The following is an 18,832-nucleotide window of genomic DNA, read 5'->3' as shown; positions in this document are numbered from 1 at the left end:
TTTTCTTCTACTTTTACTAACACACTTAAGACGTTTATTCATACTTGGGAGAATTATAATGAATTCATTTTATATATTTGAAATAATAAAAGATAATTCTATGTTGAATTTCTAATTCAATTACAATCACGATGCAAAAATATTATATATAATATTGGTAAAAGTTTAGATAATTAATCAAATTATATTTAAATCATTTACGAAAGTATTATTCGATGTAAGTTTTGTATTTGTATTAAAAAATAAATAATTTTTGTCAGTTTTGTTTATTATTTCATACAAGCTAAAAAGTTTAGTTGCATTACTTGCGATATGGGATGATACCAAAAATATGAAATAATATTCATATTTATTGTGAAACATTTTATGTGAAATATCTATTATAAATATTACATTCAGTCTACTATGATATTTTAAATTGAGGTACATCTTTGAGCATTTATACTATCGATAACATATCTCCAAATTAATGTTATATAATAATTAATTAAACTTAACAAACATATGGTAATACTATATATATTAGTAAATACTTAAAATTAATTTATTAAAAAATTGACAGTAATACATTTCTTTTTAATATCAAATCTATCAGTAAATATATATATATATATATATATATATATATATATATATATATAACAAATGTATTCTGAGTGGATAGATAAATATTAATTTAGAAATATGAACAAACAACACTTTTTTTGCACTAATTTATTTAATAATAATTTCACAAACGTTTCGAGACTAGGTTTGTCTCATCATCAGCGTGTTATAAATTTAAAATCTAAACTGTGGAAACCTATATAAGCATTATGTGTTATCAGTTACACATAGTTCACTGTTCTGAACTGAATTCTCTATCAAGGATAAAAAGATGAGTCATGGAATATCAAGAGGTGCAAAAAAAGAGTGTTATTTGTTCATATTTCTAAATTAATATATATATATATATATATATATATATATATATATTAGGGTGGTCCTTAATATGGACATTTTCAATATTCCTTGCTACCAAGGGCACAAATGGTTCCAAATTGATAAAAAACAATTCCCTGGAAGTTTTAGCTCTTAATATTAAATTTTAGATAGTGCGCAATTTATTCAAACTTTGTATGAAAATAGCATGGAAAAAATTTGAAATTTGAAAAAAATATTTTGTTAGGTATAACTTAGCGACAAATTTTGAATAAAACTCATTCATTTGTTCGCTAAATTATATCTAAAAATTTTTTTAAAGCTTTTGAAAATTTTTTCATGCTATTTCTATACAAAACTTTGAACAAATTGCGCTCTATTTAAAAAACAATATTAAGAGCTAAAACTTTAAGAGAATAGTTTTTTACCAATTTGGAACCATTTGAGCCCTTGGGAGCAAGGAATTTCGAAAATGTCCATATTAAGGACATCCTTAATATATATATATATATATATATATATATATATATAACGTATCTCTTGCTAGTGATATATAATTGAAAAATTGAATATAAAAAAATACCATTTCGAGATGTGTTTGGAAACCTTTGGATTAGAAAAAGTTGTAATTAATCTACGAACATTTTTGGGAGGAAGTAAGAATCAGCGTTGTTGATTGTGATTTGGCACATAAATTTTAACAGCTTTATTACAATCAATAAAGACTAAAGCAACAACTTTTATATATAGAATATTTTTATATAGTTTTTAATGTAGGGCTAAACCACACCAAGAATGTCTATACCAAAAAATACATTCAATTTCAATTTTCTAGAAAAATATGTGCTTACCATTCAACTTTAATTTGAAATTTAACATATCAAAGTTACGACTAAAATTTATCTCATTGATATAAAATTACATGTATTGAGCCGAGAAGTATTGAATTAACATTTTTTTAGTACACGAGAAACCGATATACTTATTAGTATATTAATTTCATAAAGTTGAAAACCTTTATAAACATGCAACATAAAACGTAGACATAAAATTACATAAGTTACAAAATATATAAATGTAATATTAGTAATTGAAATTTTTAACAAACAACGTTAGTTTATTATGTATAGTGAAAAAAGCAGGAGTTAAAAACTTCTTAAGTGTAATATTTGTATCTTGGTTTTCCTGGAAAAACATCAATATAGTACTTTCCAAATATATTACAAATATATGCTACTTTTATTAAAAACACAAATATTATTTAACGTGTTAATTGCCAAAGCTATGACTTAAAAATTATGCCATTGCTTAATAATTCAAATTATTTGCTTTAAAAGTTATCTAGCTTAATTTTTTTGACTATGCAACCATATTCAATACATTATTTCTAAACTACCATTATCATTATAAAATACAATTTCTTTTTATTTCAAAATAAATATCTGTACTATGATGATAGCTTACAGGATAATTTGCCAGGATTTGTTATCTTTATTATATTATTGAATTTTTTTAGCAATAATTTTACGCACTAATTGATTAGATGAATGTATTTGTATGGGCGGTTAAGCTCTTAATACACTTTTAATCCGAATAACAGATTTGGAATCATTTTTAACTAAATTACTATTATTAACATTTAATTTAAAATCTTAGTAACAATTCACACACAACCAGTAGCTGTACATATATACAAAGATTCGATAACTATTTGTACAAGTATATATTTATACAACTTTCAATAAAATTATTCATAAATAATTTTTATCTAATATAATACATTTTGTACTGTAGTGTCACCGGTCATTAACCACCACAACCACTTATGAAACCAAATTAAGGGGGCGATTCTGCAGTAAAATCGGCCAATTTTATGAAAAGGCTATGTTATATGCTTTGCATATAAAACGGTACTAAAACCTGTCGAAATGTATTTGCTGTCAGTCAGACGTTGTGTGTTTTCTAGGTAAGGTTGTATATATAAAACGCCTAACAGCGCAGCAAATATATACCGTTTTGTCAGTTTTTAGTACCACTTTGTATGAAAAACGCTGAGTAACATAGCCTTGCTATATTTTACGGCAGAATCGGCCATTTATTAAAAATAAACTAAAAATGTAAAATAAAAAACTTACTTATAAAATGAGAAATCTGTTTTGTCGGCAGTGTTCGATAATATTTGCATCAAAATTTTCATAATAATCAACTTCACTATTTACATCATTATCGGCATCAAAATTCTTAACGTTTTCGCCCATCCATGTTATTTGCAACCGGAACGGGCCGTCATCTGATCGCCGCTCGACGTCCTAAAATCACAAAGAAAATAACAAATCATTAAATTGAAATATATGGATTTGTTTAAAATAAAACATTCTAAATCAATTACTACTTCTTTATCTTATGAATGGAGTTTCAAGGGAAATCCGTTATTTTCTATTACATTTTAATCAAAGTTATCTACTGTTGATAGATGTTTAATTAACAGTTGTAACAAGAATTGAAATTAGAAGAAAAAACACTAATTCTACTAAATTACTACTTTAAAAAAAAAATTAAAATACTCGCTCGAAGGGGTATTTCAATTCTACAGACATAGAACGATAAAACGACAAGTCATCTAATGATTTTTGTGAAGTTGCTTGTTGAGCAAATTATATCTCTAGAAACTGATTGGTATTTAACTCAAATGTTAGTATTTCTAATTATATCCCGTAGGATAAGTTATTGTACTCGTCCAAAAATCGAAATTGAAATTTTTACATTTCTTCACGCTTTGAACGTTTCTGAACATTTTGGCATACCTCAAAAAAAATGACGTGTTTGTATGTGAGTGTGTGTGTGTTTGTGTATGTATGTATGGATACAATTTTTCGTCCACGTTTTCGGGCGTACGGGTCAACCAATTTCGATGGTTCAAAAAACATTCGATTTCTATTGATGGGTAGATGTGCTCATTAGTTTTTGGCAAAGGCAGGTATAGCCGTTGAGGAGATACAGACCAAAGAGTGCAAAAAATAGATATGAAGGTTTAGAGAGAACGGAGTTTTTGGCAAAGGCAAGTCTAGCTGTTTCGAAGATACCAAGCTAAATGTGCAAAAAATGGCAGTTTTTGAGAGAACTAAGCATCCGATTGGAATTTTTCAAAAAACTTTTTTTTGCGTGTATTGACGAAACGATTGCTTTTGGGAAAAAATTGTTCATTTTTTTTCTAAGTTTCCAATTTTTTTTATTTTATTCATTTATTTATTTTTTTGAATATCGAAGGTAATTTGATTTTAATTTGAGTTCTGGCTAAAGTTCTAAAACTCACTTATATACTTGAAATAAATAATTTTAACTTTGTAATTCAGTTTATATAACTCTTATAAATATTAGACAATGTCCTTCATATTAAATTTGATTAATTGAGTTTTGTTTATTTACATTTCTGTACATATAATATAAGTAGTATTTTTAATAATGTATTTTAATTTTCCTCGAATATTCTATTACGGTAGGGGAAGTTCCAGCAATTTGCCTCAAAGCACGATGCCATACACCTTACTAGTTTTAATTGAATTTCGTAAAGTCAACACATACGATACTATGTCTATTTATTGAACTTCCCGTAGAAGCAGTCGGTACATGTTTTCGCCAGAAAACCTGACCTGTTAATTTTATGGTTTCTCGACATTTCAAGACAAAAAAAATAAGTATACGTGTGTGTGTATGTGAATCAAATTTTGACTTTTTGTCTACAAAAAAAACACAGTGAATGTACAAAATACTTTTTTGTTTTTTGTTTAATAATGTGTAATATTACAACCATTTATCAAAAATAACTTATGTTTCAAATGATGTACAAAAATTGAAAAATCTGCAATACTTTCTACATAACAAGCCATACAACAAGACGGTATACCTATAAATCACTCATAAATTAATTTTATGATTTCTAATTGATTCAAGTCGATTATTTACATATACCGGATGTTCATAAAACGCTTTTAGGCAAAATGCCACATGGACCTAGTTACTCTGTAACGTCAGCCGCCAAACAAAACTGCATGATATTTGTATTAGACATATCAATCAAGTGAGTAAATAAAGAATGGTACAAAGCATTGTATTTATACAAACTGAAATCAAATATAAAAACTAAATTGCCAAAACAGTGATTGAAGTACACTCATATCATACAAAGTTTAATTTAGTTGTTAACTAACAACATAAAATACATATAAATGTAAAAGTTTGAACAACTGTAGTATATTTCCAATGCATTTTCTTAAATATTGTTAAATAACATAAAATATTACATGTTTGTTCTACTCACGTTTGAAGTGTGTTTAATTAAATAAAAAGTAAAAACTTTTGTTTAGAAAAACGGTACTATTAAATGAAATTCGTAAAACCTCTTCCATTAAAACTTACACACGTTGACAGCTCGAACAACTGAACAGAACTGATTTCAACAGCAAAGTCACCTGTTTTATAGGTGGCGCAAAGTTATCAAAACTAAACAATTTTTGGGTGCGTTTACCTTAAAGCATGGTTTACAACAAGAAGTTTTTTAAACCAAAAATGTGTGAGTTAAATAAAGTTTAACCCATTAAAATACAATTACTTTGGCATTTCTGATAATCAATTGTATGTACTTAGCAACTTGATCTGATTGAAAAACAATTATGAAACAACAAATAATTAACACTGGAAAAAGTAGTTACCATAAAAATACTGCACTATATCACATGTCTAACTTCCCGTAGGATAAGTTATTGTAATCGTCCAAAAATCGAAATTGAAAATTATGGCATACCTCAGAAAAAATGTATGTGTGTGTATGTATGTATAGATACAATTATTCGGTCACGTTTTCGGGCGCACGGATCAACCGATTTAAATGGTTCAAGAAACATTCGATTCCTATTGATAGGGAGATGTGCTGATTAGTTTTTGGCAAAGGCAGGTCCAGCAGTTACGGAGATAAAAAGCAAAGAGTGCAGAAAATAGAAATCGAGTTTTTGAGAGAACGGAGCATTAGATTTGAATGATCTAAAAAACATTCAATTAGTGATGATTGGGAAAAGAGGTTATTAGTTTTTGGCAAAGACAGGCCCAGCCATTTCAAAGATACAGAGCTAAATGTGCAGATAATGGCAGTTTTTGAGGAAACTAGGCGTCCGATTTAAATGATTCAAAAAACTTTCTACTTGTTTTAACAAAATGATTAGTTTTGGAAAAAAAATTAGTTTCAAAATATTTTTTTCAATTTTTTCTCAGGAAAAAATTTTTTTTGTCGAAAATAATTCAGCTTTTATTTTTAATTCTGACTAAAGTTTTAATATACTTTAAACAAATAATTTGAACTTTGCAATTCAGTTTATATGAATCTTATAAATAGACAATAACAATATTTATAATAATCTATCTGAAAACATTCAATATTCCTCGAACATTACGGAAAGTTCCAGCAATTTGCCTTAAGGCACGATGCCATACACCCGACTAGTTTAGATAATTTTTAAGAAGCAATCGGAATTTAATAATCCTATAAGCTGTTGCGCTAATTTGACCTAACACTAGTCTGTTTAAAAGATGGCAACCCAAACAGTTGCCACATCTCTGTGAAATATTGATATTACAATTTCTGTAATAGGGCGAATGTTTTTATTGGTGCAACAATGCCGGATGAGAGCTATTTTCATTTGTAAACATATTGCAATGTATTGCTATATTTTCAAATAAAAATCCTCGTCATTGCTGCTCGCGATTGGCAAAATGCTGTTCGAAGTGAATTTGAACCCCGGTCCTCTGATTCAGATCCAATCATTCTAGCCGCTTACCTACCAGCGAGTTTTCTTAATCGCATAAAGTTTTGATGCTGGATTTTGGTAATTGTCAAGGAGAGATTATTTTATACAGTTTTTTGTTTTTTTATAAAAACTATTTCTTTTATAGAATTTACCTGTACGCTCTTGACGTAACTTGATGACGTCGCTGCGGATGATGCCATTAGATCCGATGACGTAGCGCTGCTAAACACGATCCTCGGCTTCTAGAATCATCACTTCTGAAATTATAATCAGAACATTAATATATATATATACATACATATATATATATATATATATATATATATAAATCAGAAACAATTAATTAAATCAATTAACAGATCAAATGTCAACTTCCCGCAGGTGAGTTATAGTAATCGCAAAATATCGAAAATATAAATGTTTGCATATCTTTACATTTTCGAAATTTCTGACCATTGGCGTATCACGATATGTTGATCGCGGATCAACAGATTTGTATTATTCATAAAACATTCGATTCGTCATGACATTCGATAAGACGAAGAAGAAAGTGCAAAAACAACCAGTTTTGGCAAAGGCAGGTCCAGCAGTTACAGAGATGAAGAGCAAAGAGTGCAGAAAACAGAAATCAAGTTTTTGAGAGAACTAAGTATCTGATTTGAATGATCTAAAAAACATTCGATTTGTAATGATTGGGAGAAGTGGTTATTAGTTTTTAGCAAAGGTAGGCCCAGCCATTTCAAAGATACAGAGCTAAATGTTAAAAAATGGCAGTTTTTAAGCGTCCGATTTAAATGATTCAAAGAACTTTCTGCTTGTTTTAACAAAATAATTGTTTTTGGAAAAAAAAATTGTTTTAAAATATTTTTCTTTAAAAAAATTTTTTTCAATATCAAAAAATTAAATCGAATTTTATTTTTGTATATCGAAAATAAATCAGATTTTATTTTTAATTCTTACTAAAGTTCTAATATACTTTAAACAAATAATTTCAACTTTGCAATTCAGTTTATATAATTCTTATAAATATTAGACAATGTTACAATATTTATAATAATCTGTTTGAAAACATTCAGTATTCCTCGAACATTTTATCACGGTACGGGAAGTTCCAGCAATTTGCCTTAAGTCACCATGCTATACATCCCACTAGTTTGTAATTAAAGTTAGATTCATTTAATTAAAGTGTTGTATATAAATCTCAAATATGTAACTAAATAGTTAATAATTACAATTAATCAATATTAATTTGTGAAATAGGAATTTGTCTTGAGGTAATTGTTAGGCACCAGTAATGATAATTGCAGGTACTTTACTTAACGAGCATGTATAATAATTAGTAACTTGTATAATGTTTGTAAACAAAATGTTCGACGAGCATCGAATTTTCTTCAATTTTACCTTACGAATTATTCTCATGGGAAGTGGGAAGAAGCTGCATTTGAAATAAGTGATATATATATATATATATATATATATATTTATATATTGTGATGTTTTGCAGAAAAATATTTATTTACCGGATCGCTGTCGCTGAGGCACCACTCTGACGTCACCGCTCCTAGCAATTGCATCGCCGCATCTGACATCATTTGAATGTGATGATGTGAAATTATGCCTTGAAGTGCATGATGACCTAGATATTTGTATCAAAATGCATATATACATATTGCAAATATAAAATAGATCTCTATTATAAAACAACAATTATGTTTACGTACAACAATAACTAAAAAATATTTCACTATTTAATTACTTAAAATTATATAAATCTTTATAAATGCACACAAGGAACCTGTCATGTTGATTGAGATCTAAGTGCTCTGCGTTAAATTATCTGAAATGTAGTTCACAGAATGTGCACTAATTGTGATTTAATAGCATAAAGTTTCAAGTAGAAACATGCAGTTATTATTCAAGCTACAAATGTAAATCTTAACTTTGATAATATAATCACGCCAAGTACATGTTGGAACTTTCATTGGAATTATTAACAATCATTAACCACAAATATTCATTCACTGAATTTCAATCGTTTAAATAATTGAGAAAACCTCTGTAATTCCATTACAAAAAGCTTGTAATTAAATCGCATTACATCCCTTAGTCACTAAGGCTTAGTGGTATCTTTGTATAAATTGCTCAAGTGTTTGTGATGACAAATCCTCGACACTTTGATAAAAAGAGTAATGGAATTTCATTCATTTTAGAGCCATTTGTACTCGTGAAGATCGCGTGAGAAATAAAAAATACAAAACTTCCTGCTTTAAAAATTTAATTTAGAATAAATGAATGAATTTTAAATTGCAAGAATTTTCATCTTCCGTAGATTTATTTTAAATGAAATGATCTGAATCAATAACTACTTCAACAGGGTACTAAAAACATTTTATATATAACAAGTCTGTCTTGAAACTCAAATACTTTAATTAATAACGAGATTCAATTATAGAGAAAGAAATGGTAAAGCGTCGAGTTATCTAATGAGTTTTGTGAAGTTACTCGTTAAGACAACTATTTTTCTTGAAGCTAATTGGTATATAACTAACATTATTGATTTTTAAAACATATAATAATGTGGATTTTAAGTTGTACATAATATTTAATAAAAGTAATTTGAATACAGATTTTTCTGTTAGCTGTTCAATCTGAACATTATACGCTTATTTCGACTTATTAAAGCATTATTTTTTGACTTATGAGTAAAACTTCTACAACATCAAACCACAGTCAAAATGTAAAGAATGGAGTTTCTGCAATAACTGCTAATGTATTCATATTTATAAGTAATTTAATTTTGTAAAATACCTCGGACGCCTAATTGTTCATAAATAATTTCATAAGGACTAAATATTCCAGCAGAATAGAACCATAAAAAATTATTAAAATAGATCTATCAACTCCTACATTATTTATTAAAAAAATTCTCCTAATACTCTTTTTAAATAAGCGCAACTGAAGAAAAAGCTACTCTAAATTTTTTATATCCCTTTGAAAAATACAGATAAATGATACAAATTTACCCTAGTATTGAAATTTTTATTATAGCTTTATTTTGTTTAAAAAAAAATTAATAACCTGTAAGTACGTAAGTCATTCAATTATTTTGAAAGTAATTCATTATGCCTCCAATTATGGTTCTAAATCTCTTCATGCTATCATGGTTAAAATAAATATCTTTAATTTAAATTTGATGAATATGGCCAAGAAACATTTCATGGTCTGGTAAGGTTGTCACACAAATATCAATACAGAAATTTTTAGAGCAAATATGTTCAAAATCTTATATATAAATATGAATCGCAAAATGTGTTGGTAAGCGCATAACTCAACAACGCCTGGACCAATTTGGCCAATTCTTTTTCTAAAATGTTCGTTGAAGTCCAAGGATGGTTCTTACGGCGAGAAAAAGTCGAATAATTTCCGCGAAAACCTTTAAAACAGCCCTTTTTTCACATACAAACGTTTTTTAACTAAAATGTGGAATCAATTTGAGCTTTAATTTGCTTATAATGAGTAAATAAATAAGGTGAATTAGAGAATTTATAAAGGTAAACTGATGGACAGGTAAATTTGAGGATATGTGAAATGGTAGAGAGGAGAACTGGTAGATGGACGAATATGTAGACAAATAAACAGGTTGACAGGTAAATTGGTAGACAGGTAAATTGATACGCAGGTGCATTGGTAGACAAGTACATCGGTGGAAAGGTAATTTGTTGGATAGCTGGTGGTCAGGTAAATTGGAGGATATGTAAAATGGTAGACAGGACAACTGGTAGATAGACAAATAAGACGGATAAATAGGTTGACAGGTAAATTGGTAGTCATGTGAATCGGGTTTATAGGTAAATTAGTTGACAGGTAAATTGATAAGCTGGTAAAATGGTAGATATATTACCAAGTTGATAGATAAATTCGTAGACAAATTGTTGAATAAATAAATTGTTGAACAGATAATAGGAACGATAAACTAAATGGAACAAATACACACCTCTGTTCAACTTTTCAATTTCACGGCAAAGCGTGAACGGGTACAGCTAGTAGTAATATAAATAAATTTACAATTTCAAAGTTTACCTGCATTGTGATCCACAAGGAAACAGTCTTAAGAAAGCTTCTCTGAACCGTCTGTTCATAAAACAGTAGGTAATAGGGTTGCAGCAAGCACTGACGTATGCCAAAAGTTGAACCAATGCCACACCAGTAGGGCCCACATAGTCGTATAATATTTTAGGCCAAAATAAGTACACCTATATAAAAAATCATTTTGCATCAATTTTTTTCCACTTCTTAATTTTAATTTTAAATCACTTCTCGTTTATTACGATAATATTTATGTATCGACTCACATCCAATATTTATTGCAATAAAAATATCGGAAGAAAGAAAAATACAGGAGTTAAAATAACAGCCACGTGGAATAAATACATTTTATATAAATGTCTATAAAATTTGTTATAATACAACTGGAACACACAATTTATATTTAGAAATAATTTTCTATTAAGACAAAGATGAATATTTAAAACAGAAGATAAATATACCTGAAACAAGTTGAAGAAATTTAATATGAGAAATATATATTAAACACACTACCTTGGGTTGTTGAAATATATGACGGTAGATTTATTTCAATCATCCTGAATAAAAAAATTATATATACTTGCGATAAATGATATTCATCTTTCCAATTTATTTGAAATTATAAAGTTCTATACAAAATATGTTATATATATATATATATATATATATACATATATATATATATATGTACTCTATTATTCACTCAGAATACATTTGTTATATATAAATATATATATATATATATATATATATATTATATATATATATATATATATATGTATGTATATATATATATATATATATATATATATATATATATATATATATATGCCATTACAAGTCGCTCGATATACTATATAATATATAGTATATATCGAGTATATCAAGCGACTTGTAATGGATAACACATAATGCTAATTTAGGTTTTCATATTTTAAATTTCAAATTATAACACACTGATGATGAGACAAACCTAGTCTCGAAACGTTTGTGAAAATTATTATTTAATATTTTAGTGCAAAAAAGAGTGTTGTTTGTTCATATTTCCAAATTAATATATATATATATATATATATATATATATATATATATATATATATATATACGAGGTGTGTTCAAAAAGTACCCGGAATTTTTAAATTTCGCGGGTCTGGAGTGTCTGATTGTCAAAATTTTTTTTATTGTGTTGGTATACATGCCCCTAAAGTATGATGAAATTTTCAGCTATATTCACTGTTACTTTGTCTGTGGTAGTCGCTAAGGTTCGACGTGTTTTTCTGAGCTCGGCGATTTTTACAATGGAAGAATTGAAAAGTCAAAGAATTTGTATTAAATTTTGCGTAAAAAATGAAATAAAGTGTAACAAAGTGTGTGAAATGTTACAAAAAGCCTATGGTGAGTCTGCTATGAAAAAAACAAGTGTTTACGAGTGGTATAAGCGTTTCCAAGATGGCCGCGAAGACGTTGAAGATGACGAACGCTCCGGTCGACCCAGCACGTCAACAAACGATGAAAATGTGAAAGAAGTGGAAAAAATGTTATGAATGATCGCCGAATCACAATTAGAGAAGTTGCTGATGAAGTTGGCATATCAATTGGCTCATGTCATAACATTTTTTCAAATGTTTTGGGCATGAAACGAGTGGCAGCAAAATTCATTCCAAAACTGCTAAATTTTGACCAAAAAAGCAATCGCATGAACATCGCTCAAGAGCTGTTAAATGACGTCAACAACGATCCAAGTTTGCTTGAAAGGGTCATAACTGGTGATGAAACATGGGTGTACGGTTATGATGTCGAAACCAAAGCCCAATCGTCCCAATGGAAGAGCCCAGGTGAGCCAAGACCGAAAAAAGCACGTCAAGTTCGATCGAATGTCAAGGTTTGCTTACTGTTTTCTTTCGATTATAACGGCATAGTGCATCAAGAGTTCTTACCACAAGGTCGTACGGTTAATAAGGAGTATTACCTTGAAGTGATGCGACGTTTGCGTGAAGCAATCCGAAAAAAACGCTCCGATTTATGGAAAAAACATTCATGGCTGTTGCACCACGATAACGCACCTGCTCACTCGTCGTTGCTTGTTCGTAATTTTTGGCCAAAAACAATACCGTAGTCATGCCCCAACCTCCATATTCACCAGATATGGCTCCGTGTGACTTTTTCCTATTCCCAAAGTTGAAGAGACCCATGAAAGGACGGCGGTTTTCCTCGATTGAAGAAATAAAGGCCGAATCGCTGAGAGTGCTCAAGGACATATCAAAAAGTGAATATCAAGGGTGCTTCGAAAATTGGAAAAAACGCTGGCATAATATTATATCTGGGGGGGACTACTTTGAAGGGGACCACATTAATGTAGACGAATAAATAAATATTTTTTTGAAAAAACGAAAATTCCGGGTACTTTTTGAACAGACCTCGTATATTTACAAAAAGCTCGATTGATTTCTAATTTATAGATTAACTGATTAATATTTCACATGTTGATAATGAAATAATAGAATAATATAAAATTTGAATAAAATTATTAGTTGGTCATTAAACGCTTTTATGTATATAACTGAAGACTTTAAAAAATATATAGATGAATTGATTATTAATTAATATTTTTGGTTATTTAATACAAAATATGCTAAAATATTTAAATAAAATTATTCGTTAATCAATTAATATTTCTATATGAAATTATAAATCAAAATAAATGTTGACTTACTGTGTTCAGAACATGAAGTGGAGCCCAGCAGATGAAAAACTCTACAATTATCACAAACAGCATTCGAATTACCTATTGAAAAAAAAAGAAAAGAAATATCGTGAAATTGATTTTGAGACAAAATTTCATTAATTATTAACTTCCCGAAGGAGAAGTTTATGTTTTCATCGAAAAATCCGACTAATTTGCTAATTTTATGTTTTCTCAACGTTTCAAGCCATTCTGAATCGTGTGTGTGTGAACAGATTATTTGCCGTAAATCTTCGTTTTCTCCCAAACGGCTGGACCGATTTCCATAATTTAAAAGCCATTCGTATATCTTGATGAAGACTAGCGTTTCTTTGTAAATCGCAGAATAGTGAAAACTTTTTCGTTTCCTTTTTAGCCCGCAATTCTGAATCGATTTGTAAATTTAAAAACCGTTCGAAAGATATTGGTTGGGAATTGTGCTGATTAGTTTTTGGTAAAGATCGGCTGGGCCGTTTTCTTGTAAAAAAAAATCGACGATTTTTATGATTATTTTTACGGTAGATACCATAGTCGTTTAAATCCTACTAAAATATTGCGGCCCAATGACAAGTCATTTAATTTAATCGAATTTCTAATTTTAAAAATCCTTCAAGGTCTTTTTCTCAAAAACGCCTTAACCGATTTCAGAAATTTAAAAGCCATTTGAGGTATCTCAATAAGGACTATCGTTTGTCAGTTTTGTGAGACGATTTGCCGAGCCGTTACTTTGTAATTTGAAAAAAGTGTTGAACTTTTCATCCACATTTAAGCTCATACTACAGAATCGATTTTAAAAACTCAAAACTGTTCAAAAGATATTAGTTAGGAAGGATACTGATTAATTTTATGTGAACATCTACCGAGCCGTTTTTCTGCAATTAACTGTTGAAAAAAAAATTTAAGCCAATTTTAATGGAACTTTTATTGGCCATATATATTATGGTCTTATAGAACTTACTGAAATATTACGGCCTTACGACAAGTAGTTTAATTTTGAAAATTTATCAAAGTTTGAGAAAATGAGTAGTTTTTTGACGTTTGTTAAAATTAAAAATAAATGATTTGGTTGGTACAACGATAAATTACTTGGTCTTGAACATAGTAAACCATTAAAGTCCTACGGAAAATGGTTCAATTTCAAAAATGGTTCAAAATTTATAGATTTTTGAAAATTTGCTTTTTGAAAATACTCCGAGTTAACGTGTTCGTTCGTTCATTTTCAATGATGTGTAATAAATCCACTCGGAATACTTATAATCACTCATAAATTAATTTATTTTTTATTTATTAAGTCGATTGTTTACACTTTTCGGAAAGTTCATGTAACTTGCCTCAAGGCAAAATACCAATACCAACTAGTATTTTATTTAATTCATACTGACTAAACCAGTCATATAGATAATTTATCATAATTCACATTTAGAATTTCGAAATAGCTTTAAACATTAACATCGATCCTAATTACCAGGAAGGTCCTACAGCAACTATGTAATACTTGTACAAAATAATTGTGTATATATATGCCTATATATATATATATATATATATATATATATATATATATTATATATATATATATATATATATATATATATATATTATTATTTGCCACCAACCACGAATACTGTCAACATTTCAACTCTTGTTTACTGAATAAGTTATAAGATCAGTTCATCAATATTGAGAAGGATTAAGTCTACATTGCAACCAACGAGATTATTGCAAAGATTGTGGTAGTTGTTGTATTCAATATTTCTTGATTCGTGTCCTCGAATACTGCAAATATATTCAGAATATAATCTAATTTATTTTACGTACTGACCTTTTTCTTGGCCTCAATGCTTTTGCACATGTAATTAGATCTAATTGCCTGCCGGGTAAATGTGTAGTGTGATGATACTTCATGGGGCATCATGGGTTCAGATAATGCCTCTCGTCCTCTTCTTGAATGACGATGAGATTTCTTTTCTGGTATTCTCACCTAATGACAAAAAAACAGTGTTCATAAAATATAATAAAAAAACAGTTAAGTTTCTTGTAGCTTGATATTTTATAGTTGCTTTCGCTACTCCTGAAGTCTTGATGCGCAATTGGAAATATTCAGAAATGCATGTGAGTTTGTGAAAAAAATATTTATTTTATACTTTTATCATTTATTTAAAAACTTTTTGTTAATTTTATTTTTTATTTGGAGAAACGTGTTAAAACTCTAATAATTCAATAAGTAATCTAAAAGTGTTATATATAATTATTTATATAAATACTTTTATCGGTTTTCCTCATGCATTACAATTTTAATAATTTGTCTACATTTCTAATGTAAATAAGCTAATGTTTTTTTACTTTATAATAGTTTAAATAAATGTAGTATTGAAATTAGTGGGGCGCATGGCAACATGCCTTAAGGCAAATTGCTGGAACTTCCCGTACCAAAATTTTTAAAACTTAAAAACGATTAACATTTTTGAAAAAAAAAATTACTTCGAAAAACTTAGATTTTTGAGAAACTATAATTTTGATAAGAAATTACCTTTTTTGAAAAAAAAAATTTATTGAAAAAAAAAGTTTTCTTTATTTTGACATATTTTGGAAATTCTGAACTTTTTTTCGCCGTCTAATGGATGAACGTTGGTACGGAACCCATAGGAATGTAATCAAAATTTATACTTATTGTTAAAATATCTATAAAATTTCTGATAATTTGATGTGCATATGTCTAATGATCATTTTTGACCGCCAAATGGTATTTTTTTTACTTTTTTCATTAGATCTTCGAAACCGCTAGACTTGCCTTAATGAAAATTTTATCAATTCTTCATATTGTCAATGCAAGTAAAATGTTTTCTGAATTATTAAAAAACTATTCGATGCTCCGTTCTCCTAAAAGCTGAGTTACGAATTTTGGCACTTTTTGCCCCGTATCTTTGGAACGGCTAGGCCTACTTCCAACAAAGACTAATCCGCACGTCTCCTTATCAATACGAATCGAATGTTTTTTGAATTATGAAAATCGGTTGATCGGTATTCCTGAAATCTTCGACGAAAATTTGTATCCGCACACACGCATACACACATACATTCTTTTTTTTTCGAAGGTATGCCAAAATACTCAGAAACTTTTGAAACGTGAAGATATATAAAAACTTTCATTTTCGATTTTTTTGCGATTACTATAACTTGCCCTACGGTAAGTTAATAAATATATTCTGAAGAGTTGTATGAACTTTTCAATTGGTGTAATTAATTAAGTTACCAAACATAAAACTAGAAATATCGATATTTAGCAATTTAGATCAAATTTCCAATTGTTTATTTTAAAAATAAAGTTTTCGCTGTCACTAAAAACTAACCAATTCAATTTCTATTTGTTTTCTTTCGAAAAAACTAATTATATCTGTAATTATGGTAATTATAAATGCAACAAAAAACCGTTATATGTCCTAAAAGCGCGCCTAATTACTTCAAACATAAATGAATTTTTATAATTTAATCACTTGCAGGACTATATTGATTATAGACTATCGATTGCCGAGTTTCATTGAAAACTCCAAATATGTTTTTTAATATTTAATTACGAAGTAACGTGTTGGCTGATGTTTGCCAAACAATAATGAACACGATCCTTATCTGATATTTTGGTAGCGGTTTTACATTTGTAAAAATATGCACAAAAACTTTAGCACAAAATTAATAATTGAAAACCAATGGAGGCCTTATCAAATTTCATCGAATGGCTTTTAAATTTTTGAAATCAGTGCAGTCGTTTATGAAAATTAAATTTAGGCTCACATACATACACACTTATATTTATGCCAAATGTAGTGTTTAATTATTTAGAATGATTTAAAACATCGAGGAAAAGAAATTTAGCAAATCCGATTTTTAGCAAAAACATAAGGTTCTAGTTTAGGCGGTTCAAAAGTAGATGCAATAAATATATTAAAAGTGTGAAAAAGCTATATGAAAGTGTGAAAAAATTCACGCCATGCCAAACTATATATTGATCGACTCATGGATGTAATTAGAACCTTTTTTATTTCGCTAATTACACTGACATGTATTTTTTTTAAGAATGGTCAAAACTATTCTTTTTTGTCGCATGAATAGAATACACTTCGTGCTATTTTTATATTACATATAAATGCACAGATGTAAATTAAATAATAAATAAGTAAAATACCCAATTGGTACTTATGTACCAATCCAACATTATATAGTAGGGTAGAGCGGGGCTAGTTGAGCATAGGGGCAAGTTGAGCAATCGAAATATCTCGAAAACTATTCACCGTCCGTTTAGGCGTTATATGGCGGAAAGATAGAGGTTTGGGAAAAATAAACATTCCGCGATCGCTAGTGGCCGCTGGACAAATGAGTGAGGCTCACGGGCGTTTTGTTTCTTTTGAGACCAAAAAGTAAAAACGTAATTTATCACGAGTTTTCGTCTGGTTTAGTCAAATGTTATTTATTTTTAATCAGGTAAATGTTATTCTTCAATATAATTATAGTACTTTTAATGTGCACAGAGATTCTGGCTATAATTCTCACGGTTTTTTTATAAACTCACTTTTATTTGAAATTCCCAGTTGGGGTTAGTTGAGCATAGTTGCTAAACTTGTTCTGTCACTAAGACAATTATCATTAACTTCCAGAAATTGATCATTATTTTTAAGATTTAAGCTAAGTCTATGAGTAATAAATTAAAGAAATAATGATTTTAAACAAAAATACTGAATATAATGGTAAAATAATTCCTAAGCTACGATATTGTTCTGTTGACTCTACTTTTCGTTAATTATTCAAAACAAATTACTATAAGTTTTGTTTTCTCTGTCAATAAAGACTATAAATATAGAACTGGTTATTAAAAACTTATTTTATTTCATTACTAATCGACATTGAACCTATGATTTTATATACTTTTTAGTGCTCAACTTGCCTCACCTATGGGGTACATTGAGCATACTTGACTTTTTGCATCTAAACAGCTGTAGCTTTTAAATTTTACTTATTACCAAAAAGTAGTATTAACACTTTTGTTAAGCGATAAACAACAAATCCATTAAGCCATATAGCAATTTATTGAGACTTTTCATTGAGGTGCTACATCCGTTTAAGTAAAAATTTGCTCAACTAGCCCCGCCCTACCCTATACATTTATATATTAAAATATATTTTTTAAAAATTGAAAAAAGTCTTAGCTTCAATGTATGTATTAGTATTACTCGTATATTTTCACGTTAAGGAATGTAACTTAAACGCTTGTGATTTTGATAGAGATCTATCATATCTAAAACAAATGTATGTA

General features: G+C 28.6%; 1 protein-coding gene across 1 annotated transcript in view; it reads right to left on the bottom strand.

Annotated features, from left to right (window-relative positions):
• The window catches only part of LOC113383610, a 261,160-nt gene that overhangs the window by 134,354 nt on the left and 107,974 nt on the right, over positions 1-18,832 (bottom strand). Inside the window, exons 11-16 of the mRNA XM_026621865.1 lie at positions 15,350-15,508; positions 13,519-13,590; positions 10,800-10,972; positions 8,240-8,355; positions 6,872-6,976; positions 3,057-3,230 (exon numbers count right to left, since the gene is read on the bottom strand). Coding sequence (XP_026477650.1) covers positions 6,942-6,976; positions 8,240-8,355; positions 10,800-10,972; positions 13,519-13,590; positions 15,350-15,508 — 555 coding nt within the window. The 3' untranslated portion in view covers positions 3,057-3,230; positions 6,872-6,941. The remainder of the gene's footprint in view (positions 1-3,056; positions 3,231-6,871; positions 6,977-8,239; positions 8,356-10,799; positions 10,973-13,518; positions 13,591-15,349; positions 15,509-18,832) is intronic.

This window comes from Ctenocephalides felis, unplaced genomic scaffold (genome assembly GCF_003426905.1).
Source record: "Ctenocephalides felis isolate EL2017-DRISC unplaced genomic scaffold, ASM342690v1 CF-g0.4_SCAFFOLD_00845, whole genome shotgun sequence".
Taxonomy (NCBI): domain Eukaryota; kingdom Metazoa; phylum Arthropoda; class Insecta; order Siphonaptera; family Pulicidae; genus Ctenocephalides; species Ctenocephalides felis.
The sequence above is the reverse complement of the archived record's forward strand: the minus strand, read 5'-3'. Positions and strand labels throughout refer to the sequence as shown.